Source organism: Canis lupus, chromosome 26 (genome assembly GCF_048164855.1).
Source record: "Canis lupus baileyi chromosome 26, mCanLup2.hap1, whole genome shotgun sequence".
Lineage (NCBI taxonomy): Eukaryota > Metazoa > Chordata > Mammalia > Carnivora > Canidae > Canis > Canis lupus.
In genome coordinates, this window is record NC_132863.1 from 48,417,892 (window position 1) to 48,434,507 (window position 16,616).

The 16,616-nt window shown below is 66.9% G+C and overlaps 1 protein-coding gene across 1 annotated transcript; it reads right to left on the reverse strand.

Moving 5' to 3' along the window:
* Positions 1-690: 690 nt before the first annotated feature.
* On the reverse strand, positions 691-16,235 carry RBBP8NL (RBBP8 N-terminal like). The gene is made up of 14 exons (XM_072801680.1): positions 16,040-16,235; positions 9,964-10,109; positions 8,915-8,957; positions 8,240-8,335; positions 7,631-7,743; positions 7,063-7,135; positions 6,530-6,660; positions 6,301-6,383; positions 5,888-6,054; positions 4,762-5,476; positions 4,359-4,485; positions 3,821-3,891; positions 3,603-3,724; positions 691-2,066 (listed from the first exon to the last, which is right to left on the reverse strand). Exons 2-14 carry the CDS (start codon positions 10,022-10,024, stop codon positions 1,982-1,984), a joined length of 1,887 nt encoding a protein of 628 aa, XP_072657781.1. The 5' UTR covers positions 10,025-10,109; positions 16,040-16,235; the 3' UTR covers positions 691-1,981.
* Between the last annotated feature and the right edge of the window lie 381 nt (positions 16,236-16,616).

Genomic DNA, 16,616 nt, shown 5'->3' on the forward strand with positions numbered 1-16,616 from the left:
GTGCTGATGGGGACTGAACACGTGCCGCCAGGTGCTCAGGGGCAGGAGAACTGCTCTCTGAAGGCCCGCGGTGGGGAGTCCCTTTGCCCACAGGTGGTGCCCTGTGCCGCTGCTGCCTGCCGATGCCCGGAAATGGGGTGGCTAAGAGCCTCCTCTGCCACCTGACAGCTGGGGTGAGTCACTTACGCTCCCAGAGCTTCAGCTTCTCTGTCTGTCAAGTGGGGGTGCTAACTGTGTGCCTCATGGGGCTCCTGTAAGGGAGGAGCGGGACCAGGGCTGTAAAGGTCTGCGCCCAGCCTGGCACAGAGTGGGCCCTCAGTGCTGGCCAGCTGGTGCTAGTGGGGGACCCTGGCAGGTGGGCAGCTGACAAACTGGTAGCTCACAGTTAAGCTGACATCAATGAAGAAGAGAGGAAGGGGACAGTGGAGGGACAGAGTGATGGGCGTGTGTTATCTGTGGCTTCTCAGCTCCACACCTGTGCGTGTCTGCAGCAGGTAGCAGAGCTGAGCCCTGGGCCATGTCTCCTTTGCCAGATGGCACTGAGTGAAGTTTTGAGGGTGTCGGAGGGATCCCGGGAGGAACGTGGTCTTCTTGCCGGGTCTGTTGTGCCCTCTCCCTGGGCTCCCACCCCATGTGGCTTCTCTACCACCTGGGGTACACCTGAGCCAACCCGAGCCTGCAAGTCACATGTGAATGGAGCACACAGCTTTTTATTCAATTTCAGAAAAAACAAAACAACTTTTTTCAACAGGAGGTTTCACACACTCACACACAAACGTGCACATACACACCTGCACATTCCCTCTTGGAAACTTAGTCCCTCTGGCCTTTGCGCCAGCAGGCAGGCTGGCCGCAGCGAGCATGGGGACGTGGGGCTCTCGTTGTCAGGTCTGCACCCCCAGTTTGCCCCAGGCCTCGCCCAGTGCAGTCATTGCCCACCATCCTGCCTTTGCCTTGCAACGGGCAGTTCTCGATTTCCCAAACTTCATGCACAGGCCTGCCGCCAAGGCCCTGATTCAGGGGGTCTGGGATGGGGCTCGGGAACCTGGGTAAGGTTCTCTACAGAAGTGCTCCGAGACATACCCTCCTAAAGTGACAATGGTCAAGGGAGCAGGGTATCCCTGAGCGCGAAGGGTGCAATCCTGGCCGAGCCGCCCCGAGGCCCTGCAGGTGGCTGAGCAGTCAGTGGCAGATGTGGGGCCTGGACCTCAGGAGTAGCCAGTGAGGAGGAGGCTCTGTGCCTGTTCTGTTCCCTGCAGCCCTCCCCACAGGCTGCCCTGGTGGCTGTACCCCTCGGCAAACGGGGCTGGTTTTGTTCAGGCCTGGGTGCATTCCACAGCCTCTCGAAGCACCTGTAGAGGCAGGTGGAGACCCAGGTGCCCCTGACTCTGCGAGCCGCACAGGTCTTTGACACCTTTGTTCCCGGGTACGCTCTCTGCTGGGGTGCCCGGCACCCTCACGGCCCAGCGTGTTTGCAGGACTCCACAAGGGGGCGCCTGAGACCACCACTCACGCTCTGCGCTCCAGCAGGGAAGGGGTGGCCCGGCAGCAGGGGCCTGGGAGTCGGGGTGCCAGCGGAGTCTGGGATGGTGAGAGGTGGGGGCGCTGCCCAGGAAGGGTTGCCTATGAGCGGTAGGGGTGGGGGCTGGGCTGGAGCCTGCGGGCCCCCTGCCTCCCCGAACTCTGCTTCCCCCAAGGCAACAGATGTTAGGGTGAGGGTGGAGCAGCAGGACCAGCTGGTCATTTCTGAGACGGGCGGAGATGGAGGGTTCAATGACCAGCCAGAGACCCGCCTCGGCCTTCCCAGCCCCTGTGGACACGGGCCAGCACCCTGTCGCCTCCTGCCCTGTGCTGGGCTGTCTGCTGGGCTGCTGGGCTGGGGGTCAGGCGGGGAGCCGTGGCTGGGCAGGCTGTGGTGCCCCTGGAAGCAGCCTGCTAAGTCTCCTCCCAGCTGCTGTCGCTGGCTGAGGGGCTGCTGTCCTCAGGGTCCCTTGGGCTCCCGGAGCCCTCGTGTGCTGTCAGGGGCTCCGCTGGGCTCCTTCTTCCTGGTGGCGGCTTCTTGGAGGCTGTGGAGAGTGGGCCAAGGTTAGCCGGGGCACGGCAGCGGCCGGCATGGCTGTCTCACAGCGATGCTGGCTCCTTGCCGGGGCCTCAGGGCAGTATTTGGGGCAGGGGAGCTGAGCCCACCGTCGCAGAGCCGACTTGTTCCTGGAAGCGACAGACACCCGGGCAGAGCTGGTCTGATTGGAGGGTGAGTGTGGGCGTCTGGTGGAAGGGTGGGCTCTCTGCAGGTGTGCGACCCCGAAGACCATCTGGCCCCAGTGTCCGGGTGCCTCGCTGAAGGTCCAGGACCTTCTGGGGAAATGCTCTTAGGATGCCCAAGGCGCTGCTGGGGTGCCTCCATGGGCCTGGGTACAGGGGAGGGCTGTCTGTCCTCGGGACCCTTGCAGGCAGGTCCTGCCGGGAGGCTGGGCCTAGGCCCGTGTCTGATGCAGAACGGGCTCCAGTTCTGGGTTGGACGAGTCAGGTTGGAATCCTGACCCCACGTGCCAACTCTGTGACCTTGGGCAGGTCATCTTACTTCTCTGAGGGCTGGTTTTCCCACCTCGGAAACCGTGACGACCCATCACTGGGCAGGGTGGTGAGGCCTAAAGGCAGTGGTTTCCGTGGGTCACCCTGAACCTCTGCCTGGGCGCTGCCCTTGGTGCGGGGTGCCAGCCACAAGCTGGGGCAGCGCCCTGGTCTCACCGCCCAGCAGTGTGTGTTTGCGGGGTTGGGGCCTGCTTGGCGGTCCCTGTCTTCGCCCGGCGGGGAGGACCGGGGACGGGGACAGCTTGGGTCCGAGCGGAGGGTGGGGTGGATACCCAAGCATCCCTATGGGTTGTGGCCACCAGGGCAGTTTCCCAACGTGCCCTGCAGGAAGTGCCTCGGAACGGGGCAGGTGTGCCGGCCTCCTCCACCGTCGGCCCTGGCAGACACAGGCCGCTGTCACCTTCGCGGCAACGATGGCATACTGTGGTGGCCACAGCCCAGCCTGCCGTTGCGGGCCTGCTTGCACACACCCCGGGCGGCGTGCCCCGCGAGCTGGGTGTTCACGGGCGCCTGGTGGCCACAGCAGGAAACAAGAGGGTGTCTGGGCGCCGACGCAAACACTGGAGCAGCCCCGTCCTCAGCACACTCTGCACACCCAGAGGCCTGCGCCCTCCCTGCGGCTCCTCTTTGAGGACAGAGAGTCCCAGAGGCCCCCCCACGAGCCACCCGCCTGGGGGCTGCTTGTGGCCGGGAGACCCCTGCCCTGATGCCCTGATGCCAGACGCTGCGAACAACTGTCCTCAGCCTCTTCCCGCTGAAATCTCGCCACAGCCCGGTGCCACCCACCTCAGGGGGGGGATTGGGAACAGGCCCCCACTGACGGGCTGGGCTGCGCAGTGGCCCGAAGAGAGCCCGGGTTCCCGCTGTCCTGACTCGGGTCCCTCCCCCAGGGGGCCTGTGCCAGGAGCCGTTTCAGGGTGGTCTCCGGTTCCAAGCAGCCAGCAAGGCGGGGTGGGGACCCTGCGCTTCGGCTGCCCCCCGCCCCCGCCCCCCGCAGCCCGGCCTCCTACCTTTGCACCGAGGGCCGCTTCCTCTTCCGTGCCAGGCTTGGCCTGTGCTCCGTGGTGCAGGAGCACCTGGGCCCCTCCCCTGCAGGGCTCGGCTGGGCCCCCACCTCAGAGCTCAGGCCCACCTGCGGGGTCGGGGATGTGGTCAGGACGAGGACCTTCCCCCGAGCCTGGGGCAGCCCTGGCTCAGTGGCTCCACTGCGGTGTGGCCGGGGACCCACCTCATCGTCCGAGGGGTCCGAGGTGTCCAGCTCGTCTGGCTCTAGCCCTTGCACTTGGGCCTTGCTGAGCTCTGCAGGGTGCAGGGTGCAGGATGTGGGTCAGGCCGGGTGGGGGGCCCTGGAGTCTAGCAGAAGCATAGACCTTTCCAGCAGGCCAGACTAGGAGTGGCGACTAAAGGAAACTGAGGCACAGAGGGACTGGGTGACCCATCAACATCTCCTGTATGCTCAGCAGTGACCCCATCAGCCGGGCTGTCCCCAGCTTGGTCGCCCTGTGACAGGGAGCTCACTACTTGCCCTGAAGCCCTAATTGGGAGGATGCTCTTCCCTTCACTACCTGTGGTCAGAGAAGTGCCCGCCCTGAGCACCCCCATCTCTTTTCTGGGTCCACAGCTGGGGTCCAAGCCCTAGACCCAGGGTTTGGCTGGACGGGCCCAGGGGACTGAGCTAGGCCCTAGGACAGGCCCCCCTGAGCTGATGCTGACCCCTGCCCCTCCCTTCCCACTACGGTCTCGAGCCCCCAGGTACTCAGCCTTACCTGGGTGGCCATCAGCTTCGGGCCTGTGTGGGTGGGGGTCAGGTTTTGGCCTCCCTCTCGCCTCAGCTCCCGTCCCGCTTGGAGAGGCCGTGGTGTGCTGGGGCCCCGGAAGAGGTTGGGAGGGGTCCTGGGGGAGAAGCGAGTAAGTGGCTTGAATTCACTTGAGGCGACTGCCCTGCCCCCAGCCCCAACTGGGAAGGGCCTGCGGCCTGTGGCCTGTGAGACTCGCTGCGCCCGGGGCTGCAGCCGGAGGGTTAGCCCTCTCCCCTCTAGTGTGAATCAGGCCAGGCTTCCCCACGGGGGACCAGCCCGATGGAACAGAGGGAAGAACACAGCTTGGGCCCGGCGGGATGCTGGCCTGGGCTGGGGGCATGTGGGGGCCGAGAGGAGGGTGGGCCCTTACCTCGGGAGTGGTGGGCTCCTCTGGCTCTGGAGCTCTCGCTCCCTTGGTGCCATTGCTGAGTCCCCAGGGTCCAGACTGGGCAGGTGGCTCCACTCCCTGAGGTGGCTCCGGGCCAGGAGTGTGGGCAGTTGGGGGGCTGAGTGACCCTGGCCGGTCGGGAGGCTTGGGGGCATCCCGGCCCCGGCCCCGCTCTGAGAGGTCCAGGGGCTTGTCTGGGACATAGTCTCGTGTGGCCGTGGCTTCCTTTCCCCTGGGGCTGCCTGGGCCCGCGGGCTGCACGTGCCCCCCTCCGGACGGGGCTGCCCCGGCTGCCTCGCCCTGGGGGCCTTCCGAGTCAGAGCTGACTGGTGGGGAGGGCGGGGTCCCCCCTGGCGTGGGCGGGCCCCTCAGCCTGGCACTGCCCACCCGCCCCTGTGCCCGCAGCTGCTGGGCCAGGAGCAGGTGCAGGGCCCCTTCCAGCCGAGGGTCTCGCATGTCCACCAGGGCGCCCGGCAGCCCCAGCAGGCCCACGGGCTCCTCCCAGGCCTCTTCCTCCCCAGCCTTCAGGCCCTGGGGCCGGGGGCCACCGGGGGCCGTGGCGGGGACTTGGGGGCTGCGGTGAGGGCTCTGAAGGTGCAGAGACAGGTGGCGGTTCAGGAGGCAGAGGCGGTCAGCCTGGAGGGAGCGCTTCAGGGACTCATAGGCCGTGACGGGGGGCCGGGAGGCCCGCAGGAAGCTGCAGGATGAGAAGCCCAACTGCTGCGGCCCCGGGGTTAGTCCCCATCTCACGGGTGAGGGCCTGAGGCCCACAGGTCAGTTGCCCCAGTCACAAGGCAGGTCGTGGAGAGGGGTAGGCCCACGTGGACGGTCATGGAGAGGCCAGAGGTGACCCGGGGCCTGGGGCTCTGAGCAGGGACCCGCCCACGGAGATCTTTCTGCCGGGCCCGGCCCACCTGCGTACGATGCTCTCAGATCCTGAGAACGGTCTCAGATCACTTCCGAGGGGGCTCCTGGGACCCAGTGCCCATCCACTGCTCCCACACCCCCCTACCCCTGAGCTGGCCACCTCCCAAAAGGTGGGACTGGATTTGGAGACCAGGTGCTCGGCGGGGGCTGCTCTGGGCGGTGGCAGTGGGCAGGGCCTCACCTGTCCAGGGGGAGGCTGTGCTCGTAGAGTGGGCTGGGGGGGCTGCTCCTGGCGAGTGGCAAGGGGGGTGTCCCATTGGTTGAGGCCCGGTCGGCAGGGCAGGCCTGGGAGCCCGGCCGCACCACTGCGATGGTCCCGTGCAGCTGGTTGGAGATTCGCTGGGGGCTCTGCGCCGGGTGGAGGGGTCAGCCTGGGCGGGGCCGGCTGCAGCCCTGTGCCCTCGTCCCCGTGCGACTCCGGCCAGGTGACCCACCCTCTCTGAGCTGCGCCTCCACCCAGCGGTCCCTGCCCGGCACAGGGCACAGGCACCTGCTGTGTGGAGCTGGCCTGCAGTACCTGGCACAGACCAGGGTGCCAGCTGCCAGCCTCCTGCCTGGGGCAGAAAGGATTGGGCCTTGGGGGTCTGTCCTCACCATGTCTGGGGCCCGTGTCTCAGGCAGGTTGGTACTCGGGGAGATTTTGGCCACTGGAGATGTCCTGTAGCCCGCAGACTTTTCTGTGGGAGGAAATGCAGTGGGCAGGGCAGAATGGGAGGCCCGCAGAGGGTGGGCGGCTCGCCCCCAGCCAGGGGGTTCCACAGTCCTGCAGGCCCAGCTTTCTGGTCTCTCATCCTCAGAGCACCTTCTCTCCGGGGACTCGCACCTGCATGGTCGTCCTCGGCCTCCTCATGGCCTCCCAGCGTCTTCTCCGTGACGGCCTTCCGAGGGCCCGGGGAGGGGAGCAGTCGGGGTGAGGGGGGGTCTGAGGCGCCCTCCCTGTACTGGGGCTTGAGCCTGACCCAGAGGGGAAGCAAAGACAGGGAGAGTGAGCAAGGGCGGCGCCCCCAGAGACAATCAGTCCCCTGGGGCCAAGCCACCCTGCAGGGACACTCAGGTGGCCAGGAAGGAGCCCTCTCTGGACGTTGCCCGGGACTCCACCATCAGTGGCTCATGCCACAGGGCTGGCTTCTCTCAAATATGTGATCCCAGGGGAGTGGCAGGTGTCAGCTGCTGCGGGGCTGGGGGCCCCAGCTTGGTTCCTAGGGTGTCCCCTGGATCTCCCATCTGTTAGACTGCAAGAGGGTGGCAGCGTGTGCTGCGGTGATGGTGCTGGGCTGACGGCCACGGTTCTGCACCTCGTGCCGGGGCCTGCGGGGCTTGGGCCTTGGGGACCGAGAGGTTCCCTTCCCTGCTCACCGTGGGCCCCGGAGCCGCTTCATCTCCTCCTTCAGTGTCTCATTTTCCCCCTGCAGCCGGTTCAACTCGTTGGCTGCAAAAGGCACTGATTAGTGAAAGGCTGGGTGTGGGGGCGGCTGGGCTGCGCAGGAAGTCCCCTCTGTGACCCGCGACCCGTGACCTGCCCCGCTGTGACCCAGCGCTCGGCCTGGGGCTTGCTGGGGGTTGCTGCACGACCCGATGGGTGATGCTATGGAGCGGGGTGCGCCAGCCTTGGGAACCCTCCCACCCTCCAGTACTGAGCTGGTCTCTGGGGTGGCCCCCTAGGGCTCGGGGGCTCGGGCTCCTCATTGGCCGGTGGGACCTCCGGACTCTGTGGGACTGTCCTCCTTACAGGGAGGCGGGGTGGAGGTCCTGAGGGCAGGGGCCCCCCAGCCCAGGTGGCTGACCGCTGAGGGACATGCGCGGCCCAGCGGGGACCTTGTACTATTGTCCGTTTCCCTGAGACCCCATGTCAGGCTGAGCCAGTCCTCATTGGACTCCCACTGAGGGGACACGGAGGTGCAAGGTGACAGGGGGCAGGGCTCACTGAGGATGAAGACGTGCTGCAGGTTCTGGAGGAGATTGTTCTCGAACTCCTGCTGCTTCTTCCTGGCCAGCTCCTGGGTGACCATGCAGCGGTCACAGAGGCCAGCCCGCAGCCTGCCGTGGGGAGGAGGGAGGAGGGAGGAGGAGAGGAGGGAGGAGGGAGACTGAGGCCCGCTGCCAAGATGTGCCCCTGGCATGCCCGAGCTGGGGCAGCCCCCCCACCCCTACCCTGCCGGCTAAGCCCTCCTGAGTTGTGGGTTCTGCGGAGTTTGAGAAGGAACCTCCCAAGTGCAGCTCTGAGGATCCCCATGTGGGGGGGGGGCGGGGAGGGGGATGGAGAGTGGAGATGCCCACCCCACCCAGCAGCCCCTCTCCCTCCTCTCCCTTCTCTCCCTGCAGCCCCTCCCCACCCTCCCCACCCTCCCCTGCAAACCCCCTCCCCAGCAACCCCCCTCCCCCGCAGCCCCTCCCTTCCCCATAGCTCCTCCCCTCCCTCGCAGCCCCTCCTCTCCCCTGCAGCCCCCTCCCCTCCCCTGCAGCCCCTCTCCCCTCCCCGCAGCCCCTCCCCACAGCCCCTCCCCGCAGCCCCTCCCCGTCCGCCCCAGCGCACCTGTTCTCCAGCACCCGCACGTTCTCCTTCAGCGCCTTCTGCTGCTCCCGGAGCTGGTGGTTCTTGGCGCACAGCTCCTCCACCCTCTGGGCGTCGCTGCAGGGGGAGCCCAGGTGGGGGTTCTGCTCTGCCCGGAGCCCCACGCTGTCCCCCCACGCTGGCCTCCCCTGCCCGGGGAGGTGCCCGCCAGGGTCCTGCTGGGCGCCCCCCCCTCCCCCCCTCCGTGGGGACGTCCTTGCGAGGGCCGCGCTTAAGCCCTCGGCCCAGATGCCCAGATGCGAGCGTTCGAGGCTGCCTCGGTGACCGGCCAGGTCCGCACGCCACTCATTGCAGCAGGACTGCAGCCCCATAGATGACATGGGGATGTGAGGAGCCTGCCCCCCAGGCCTTAGGGGCCCCCAAGGAGTGCTCCTACTGGTACCCCAGCTGCCCCAAGTGGATGCGGCTTGCCCACCCCCTGGAGGGTCCCCGTTCACTCAGGGGCCTGGAGGTTCCAGTCCTGGCTCACCAGCTCCTGGAGGCAAGGAAGGCCTTGGACCAGACTCACCCCCACCCCCACGCTGAGCCTCAGTTTCCCCTTTTGCATCCCTGGATGATGGCAGGCTTAGTGCCCTGCACTGTGGCCACTGTCTTTCTCATTGGTTTTGCTCTGGGCCAGGGTCTGTCCCGACTCACCGACATCTCTCTGAGTTCAGCTCCAGAAGCTTGTTCTGCAGACCTGGAGGAGCAAGAAAAGGGGTGGGGGTCAGGCCGGGTCACGCAGCAGAGCCTGGGGCACCGCCTGTCCCTGACTGTCAGGCAGGGCCCTCCGTGGACCCCCTCACTGACTCCCCGAGGCCGCCCACCTGGTGGGCTCCCAGTCCGCACCGGCCGGCAGCTTCCACCCCCTCGGGGTCTCTGGCTCTGGTGCCTGCCTGGAGGTTGGGAGGGCCCCTGATGCTGGGAGTGACCGGCCACCTGGCCAAGTCCTGGCGTGTTTTTAGCGGGGGGCACAGCCAGTGTGGAAATAAAACAGGTCCTTTGAGGAAACCCCAGCAGGAGGTTGCCTCTGCCACCTACTTGTAGTCTGCCCGCGGTCGGCCAGCCCACACAGCCCCCCTGCGTGTCTGGGTCGCTGGGGAAGAGATCAGGCCTTTAGGCCCTCAGGCGGGGTGTCCGTGCTGTAGAAAGGTCCTGGGAGGGTCTGGCTGGCCCTAGAGTGGGGGTGTGGGGTGGCTCCAGCCCTGTGCTCAGGGGGGTGGAATGGACAGGTGTGTGGGCTGGGTTCTGGAGGGAAGCAGAGGGATTCAGCTCCAAACCCTGGTATGTTCTGGACGGGCCTGGGGAGCCATGAGCTCCCACTCCTAGAGGTGGGCGAGCTTCTGCAGGCTGCCGAGCACCCCCTGCCCCGCCCTGGGCCAGGGGCCCATCTCCACCAAAGCTTCGGGCCCTCTGCTGCAGGCTTGGCTCTTCATTTCTGCTCTGCCATCAGCTGACCCTGGGGGAGAAGACCTCCAGGGCGCGCTCAGGGATGCGTCCCGAGGCTGGGCGCCTGCCTACATGGCCACTCTGGGCTCCGGGTTAGGACTCCCTGTCGGGGCCAAAAGGCAGGGTCCCAAGGCCTGGCAAGAATGGGAGGTGACCTGTAGGAGCACGTTGACCTGGCCCAGGTGAGGGCTGCAGACACCTGCCCCCACTCACCCCACTCACCCCCAGGCTGCCCCACCCACTCGCATGGCACTCACCCCGGACCTCGTTCTCGTGGACGTCCTTCAGTCTGTTCAGTGACTCCGTGAAGCTCTCCATGGCTCCCAACGGCTCGGGGCCAGACCCCTCTGTGCTCAGGGTAGAGCGATGGCTCCTCGGCCTCTACCGCCCCTGTGTTCCCAGCCTGCAGAGGACGAAGTGGGGAGACGTCCTGTTGGCTTGGGAAGAGTCTGTGGGCTCTAGGGCCCCATGTGGGCACATATGTAGACACAGATCCACAGACACACACACACCAGCCTCATCTGCCCAAGGAAGTGGGTCCCGTTTGAGAGGCTGCAGGGTTCCACGGAGGGGACAGAAGTCCCTCTGCAGAGGAGCCACAGACCGCTGACCCCATCCCCCTCCTCCCCACACGTCCTCAGGAGCACCTAGCTGGGTCGCTGCCCAAGACCAGAATTTGGGGGCCTGCAAGCCAAGGGCCTGGGCACCCTTGCCCTCACCGCCTTCCAGGTCTTTCTGAGACCCTGCCAGCCTGGAGAGGTCTCTGGCAGGCAGGCCATTGGGAGGAGTGAGCTCACAGGGCTGTGGGTCCCCCCTGCCCCGCCCCCCTCCCCTGCCACTGCCCCTGTGGCCACAGAATGGCCCCAGGCCTGGGAGGCTGGGCCCCGGGTCTGGGCACCCATGACATGCTCTGTTAACCTGAGCTGGTTGCAACACGCAGAGCCCTTCTGGGAAAGTCTTCCAGCTCCCGCGAGAGGAGGGGGCATTGCCAGTCGCTGGGGCGGGTGCAGGCCACCACGCCCAGGCCTCTGCGCCGAGCTGCCGTTCACTCAGGCTGCGTGCCGTGCGGGCCGGGCTGTGCGCCGGGGGCCCGTGTCCTGCCGTGTGTGATCTGAGTGTGGACATGTGCGTGCGGACCTGCGTGCTCTGAGTGGTGCGTGTATTAGGGGGGCTGAGGCCCCAGCGCCCCTTCTCCCGCGTTCCCCTCGGGTCTGCATAACTGTGGCTGTTCAGGTGGACACTGGGCTGCGTTCAGCACCATCCCCACCGCAGGGCTGGGGCTCTGCTGGCCTCGCCGGTGCGCCGTGGGGAGGAGGGGCCCAGGTTCCCAGGATCCCAGGGGACAGAGTGGGGCCGTCCTGGCCCCCCTGGGGCCAGAGCCTCCCCTCTTCCTGTCTGCATGTCACCAACCGGGGGGGGGGGGGGGGGAGGTGGCCCTTCTGGTCCTCCGCCCAAGGAGCCCTGGGGTCTGCTGGGCCCTGCCACCAGGCAGCTGAACGCCTGGCCCTCCTGGCCCCTCTGCTGGCATCCCGCACTGACCTGTCAGCAGCACCCGTTGGCTGGCCTCCCACATCCACCCAGGCCTCACCTTCCGCTCCCTGGCCACGCCCGCCGGAGCCCAGGCCACCCCTTCGCGAGGACACACTCTCCACCCAGCAGACTGCAGGCCCCTGACGGCCTCTGCTCAGAGCAGCCCGTGGCCCCATCACTCCAGGCTGGCCCGGCTCCTCCCTGGGGCTGCTCAAGGGAACCCCGTCTCATTTGAATTTCAGTTTGCACAGAAGACACGTGCACGACCGAGTGTTTGCAGCAGCACCCTGAGGAACGGCCCTGAACGGGGAACCCTGCGCACCCCTGCTGATGGCCTCCGCCGGGAGGAGGGACTGCCCCCCACTCCTGGGTGCCAGCACGCTGCGATACCGCGCCACGGGAGCCACACCTGGAAGCCCGCCGGACCTGGGGCTCAGGCACACGTGGCACAGAAGAGGCCTGATGCTCTGGGTTCTCGGGAGGTGGGGTGGTGGCCTGGGGGAGTGGGCCTCGGGCTGGGGGCGCCCCCGACTGCAGAGAGTAGACCCTGAGGCCCCGGGAGAAGCGACGGGTTGGGGCCAGCCCGGGGAAAGTGGACTGTGGGGTCTGGCTCTCAGCGGGCTCTGTGGACCTGAAGTTAAGCGTCAGAGCACCGGAAGCCTCGGCCAGAGGACGGAGTGAGGTCCGTGTCCTGCGGGGGCTGTGGGAGCCAGCTGAGCGGGGCCGGCTGGGGTGTGGTGGGAAGGTGGGGCTCCTTAACTCGTTCTGAGGACCTGCCTGGGCTCCGGGCCACTCCCAAGTGATGGCCAGGGGCATGGGGGTGGCTGCTGGGTGGCTGTGTGCCGAGTGGTGAGGACTCAGGAGGGTCCCTTGCCCCGAGGCTGGGAGCCGCCACTCACCCGACGAGGGGCATCCTTGCAGGTTGGGAGACCAGACCCTAAATCTTGGGGTTGGGAGACCGGGGTTCGAGCTGGTGTAAGTGATAGTCCCCGCCGCATTCCCAAGCTTCCTTTACGGCCTGTCTGATCCCCGCCAGGCTGTGAGGAGCCCCCTCTCCAAATGGGGGAACCAAGGCCCAAAGAGGCAGTGTCATGTTCCCCAGCCACCCAGTGGGAAGTGGGAGCTGGGGCTTGACATCACCAAGGACTAGCTCCCCAGGGCCCCGCACCGCTGGCCACAGAGATTTTTATCTCGCAGCGGCCCCTGGAGCTCAGGCGGTGAGCAGCGGCCTCTGTAGGTTCAGGCTGGGGCAGGCGGGGCGAGGAGGGCCGCGCAGGGGCTGAGCTGCAGCGCTGGAAATTCCACCCAGACCCGCCAGACAGGCAGCTCTCCCCCTGCCCGGACAGGAGCCGCCCTAGGGAGCCGACGGTGCCTGTAGGTCTGGGAGAGGCCCATGCGGGCTCTGGTGCTAGGCCGGCCTGCCCCCAGGCTCCTTCTGGCCCCCAACCCCTGCAGGCCGCACCTGGCTGCCACTCTCAGGGTTTCTGAAGGACACGAGGAGACACTCTCCTGCACGCCGGGCAGGGGGCAGCAGGGACACAGGGCAGGGTGTGCTGGTGGCTGGAAGCAGAGCCAGAAGGGGTGCATCATGCTGACAGCCTCTCCTCTCATCTCCTGGGAGGCCCAGGGCCAACCAGCCCACGGGTCATGGTGCCATGGGGATGTGTGACCTCCTCAGGTGGGCAGGTGACATGAACACTTTGGCCAAGGCCAAGTAGACAGAGTTAGTCTTCCAGGGCAGCACCCCATCCGGGCCTCCACTCTCCGGGAATGTGAGGAGGGTCCAAGGAAGGGGCAGGAGGTGGAGGGAGGTGGCAGTCGGGGGGTGGGGGAGGGGGTGAAGTCCGCAGCCTCCCGTGGTTTTGGGAAGAAGGTGTGGGTAGAAGGAGGTTGTGGTGCCAGGGCTCTGCGGGCCGGGCCTCCCCAGCAGGCTGCTCCGCATCTGCTAGGAGTGCTGACAGCAGCTGTGGGGCCCCAGGGGCTCCAGAAGCCAAGGTCTGCTGGGTCTGGGGGTGTCGCTATGGGGCTTGGGTCAGGGAGAAGCCCACAGGGGTGAGGAGCTGGGTTGCTATCGCTGGGCCTGTGCAGCCTGTGCACAGGAGGGGGTGTCTGGGCGGCCGCTGGGGTGAGATGCCTGAGCTCTGCTCCTTAGGGCCTCAGACGGGCTCAGGGGTACCCACCTCCTCCCCTCTGGATGCCCAGATTGGAAGGTCTCTGCTGGGGCTGAACCCCCGGAAGGAGCAGGTGGGAGGAAGGGCGGGTGGGTCAGCCACTCGATGGCCCTACGCACCTGCCACCTACACTGGGCAGAGGGCTAAAGCTGGGGGTGTCCAAGCAGGCAGCCCTGGCGTCGGTCCCCGTCCTGCCTGTAACCCCCGTGTGACCTGGGCACATCGCTTCACCTCTCGGGGCCTCAGTTTCTCACTGGGGGGTAATGGGACCCCGCCCCATGGCAGGTTGTTTTAAGGCTCCTTTCTATCAAGTGATGCGTGTCCAGGTGACACCTGTGCAGGTGACACGTTCCAGGTGATGGGTGTCCGGGCAATGCGTGCCCAGGTGACAGATACTCAGCCAAGAACCTGGCAGGCCGGGTGCTCAGCCAAGTGCAGACGGAGGCCCCCGTGTCCCCTGGCCGCGGTCCCTCCACGCGCACCCCCTCCCCCGCAGCCCGGGGGCTAACAGTGCTGCTCACAGGGGCGCCTCCTGTCCTGGCCAAGTACAGGGACCGGGGCTGCAAAGATCCTTTGCACAAGGAAGGACCCTCCGCTCCCAAGTTTGAGGGCAAGGACTCAGGCTCCAACAGGCACACACTTGCATTGCAGGGACACTCTGGGTCCACTGAGTCTTGGTGACTGTCCAGGGGCGGGGCCACTGGCCTCATGCACAGAAGGCCTGCGCCGGGCACTACAGGGCGATGCCCACAGCGGTGCGGGTTCCTGCCCTGCTCCTGGGCCAGCCCGGCCCCGGGCTCCTCCAGGGTCTGAGGCTGTGGTGGGGGAGCGGGGCTCCTCACCCCCTGGCCTCCCCTGTACCCCTCGGGTGTGCAGGTCCCGACCCGGCTCCTTCCCTGCGGTCACTCCTGTCTCTCTCCACCCACCCGTGGAACAACAACGACAGAGCAGTAAAGATAGCAGTGGCGGCTGCTCCTGAGGGTCCCCTCTGTGCCGGGCGCTGTGCCAGGCTCCAAGCGCTGCAGGGGCGCTGCCGTGGCCCCCAGGTTTCTCCGAGGGAGCTGAGTGCAGAGAGGTTGCCCACGGGCTGTCTGTACCTCAACCCACCCTTTCCCAAGTGACCGTCACTGCGCCCTCCCTGCCTCCTGTCCGGCCCGCAGGGGGTCAGGCACACAGTCGGACACGCTCCAGGGTCCTCGGTGCGAGCCTTACGGAGCACCTGCTGCAGCCAGGCTTGGCGCCCCGGCCTCCTGCGGGAGCCGACTGGCCCATTCTACAGATTCGGGACTGAGCGAGCCTCGAAGCGGACAAGGCGCTCGAGTCTCTCTCCACTCTCGAGGGGCCTCTGTGGTGACGGCAACGCGTCCACGGCAGCTGTGGCCACATCGCTTGTCTGGCTGTGCCTCAGTGTCCCTGTCCCTGAAGCAGACGGTGGGGGTGGACCCTGAGCCGGGCTCCTGCAGGCGCAAGAGTCCGTGCCCCCTGGTGCTGTCAGGACTCTTTGCCCTTGGTGGGTGCTCCGGTGACAACCGGCCGGCTGGTGGTCAGGGGCCAGCCTGGGAGCCCCGGTGCCGGGCACCCACTCACTGGTCTCCCATTCGGCATGAAGTAACTATGATAAGCCCATTGCACAGATGAGGAAGCTGAGGCTCGGGGCGACATCACCTTTCCACGGTGGCCAGCTTGCCAGGGGCAGAGCCCAGGCCTAGCGACTCCCAGGTCGGTTCACGTCCAGGGACACGTCGCCGCTGGGGTGGTTTCTAACATCGCCAGACACGCAGACCAGGGATAGGCATGCATAAGTGAACGATGCCCACACACACGCAGGGAGGCAGTATCCTAACCGTGTGCTAGCACCCCGACACATGCACGCCGTGCCCTCGGTGCCACCCTCGGCCACCCCCTGTGCAGGCACACAGCCCTGCATTGGCTCACCGACAGCTGAACACACATGTACACGCCGGCGCACGCGCACACCTGGTTGTGGCTCCCACGTGCACACATGCACGGAGGACAAGGCAGGTGCGCGCTTGCTTGGCGGGCTCAGGTAACAGCGGGCCCTGCAACCTGACTCCTTGAGGACGGGCTGGCCCTCTGGGGCTGCACCCTCGCTGGCTTCCACCTTGAGGCCTGGTCAGGGGAGGCTGAGCAGGACCCATGTCCCTGTTTGTCACCGTGTTTCAAGGGACACGGAGCGGGGGGCAGCTGAGTACCCCCCGGTGCCCAGCACTGAGCCGGGGGCGACCGGGCCGTGGATGCCCCTCACCTCCACGGCTGCACCCCTCTGCTCTGTGGGGGTCTGGGCAGTGGGCAGGCCCAGGATGGAGGGTCTGGCTACCAGCCCATTCCCGGTGCCCCCGGATCCTCACCAGATGACGACTTCCTGGTGTGGTGGTGTCAGGCCGCCTGGCCTCTGCCCCGACCCTCCGCCCGGGAGTTTCCTTTGCCCGCTCAGCCCCCTGGACGGGGTGCCCTGGGGCAGGTGGCTGCGCCTCTCGTGCTGACCCCCGCCTCCTGCTCGGCGAGCGGAGACTGGGGCTCAGCCTTCGTGGCCAGCACCCCCGGGGGCCCCAGGCCCTCCCCCCCACCCCGGTTGTTGGAGCCGCCAGCCGCGGGGTCCCCAGCTACTCACACGGCCCCTCGGTGTGGCGACCTCTGCGACCTCGTGAGCCCAGCGCTCCCCACCTGAGGGAGACAGGAGTGAGCAGTGCGGGAACTTGCACGGGCAACAAGGCACAATTTTGGCCAAACCCGCTTGACAGGTTCTTGGTTCTCTCAGCCAGGAGCAGAAGGGAGGCAGAGACTGCCCGAAGCTGCCCAACGGGTTCTGTCTCCGCGCAGAAAGTGGCAGGACGGGTCGGGGCTGAACCCACACAGACCCGGGATTGTTTCCCCATAGTTACCGTGTGGCCTGTGCCTCTGGCCTCCGCCGGACACCAGGGCCCGCGGGGAGGGGGTAGCAGGCCTTGTCGCCGTAGGGCAGGGCCTGTGGGGGCCCCTCTTGCCTACGTCCCCGCTCAGCATGGGCTGACCTCCCTGACCTCAGTTTCCCCGTCTGTAGGGGGTGGCCGATGAGCGCAGGTGTGTTCCCAGGAGAGCTCAGGAGGCGGAACGCCAGAGCCGAGGGGTCAGGGAAACCCGCACCCAGCCCTGTCTCCTGCCCTCCCAGACGGCGGGTGGGCCAGGTCGGGGGTCTCTCTGGGGGTCAG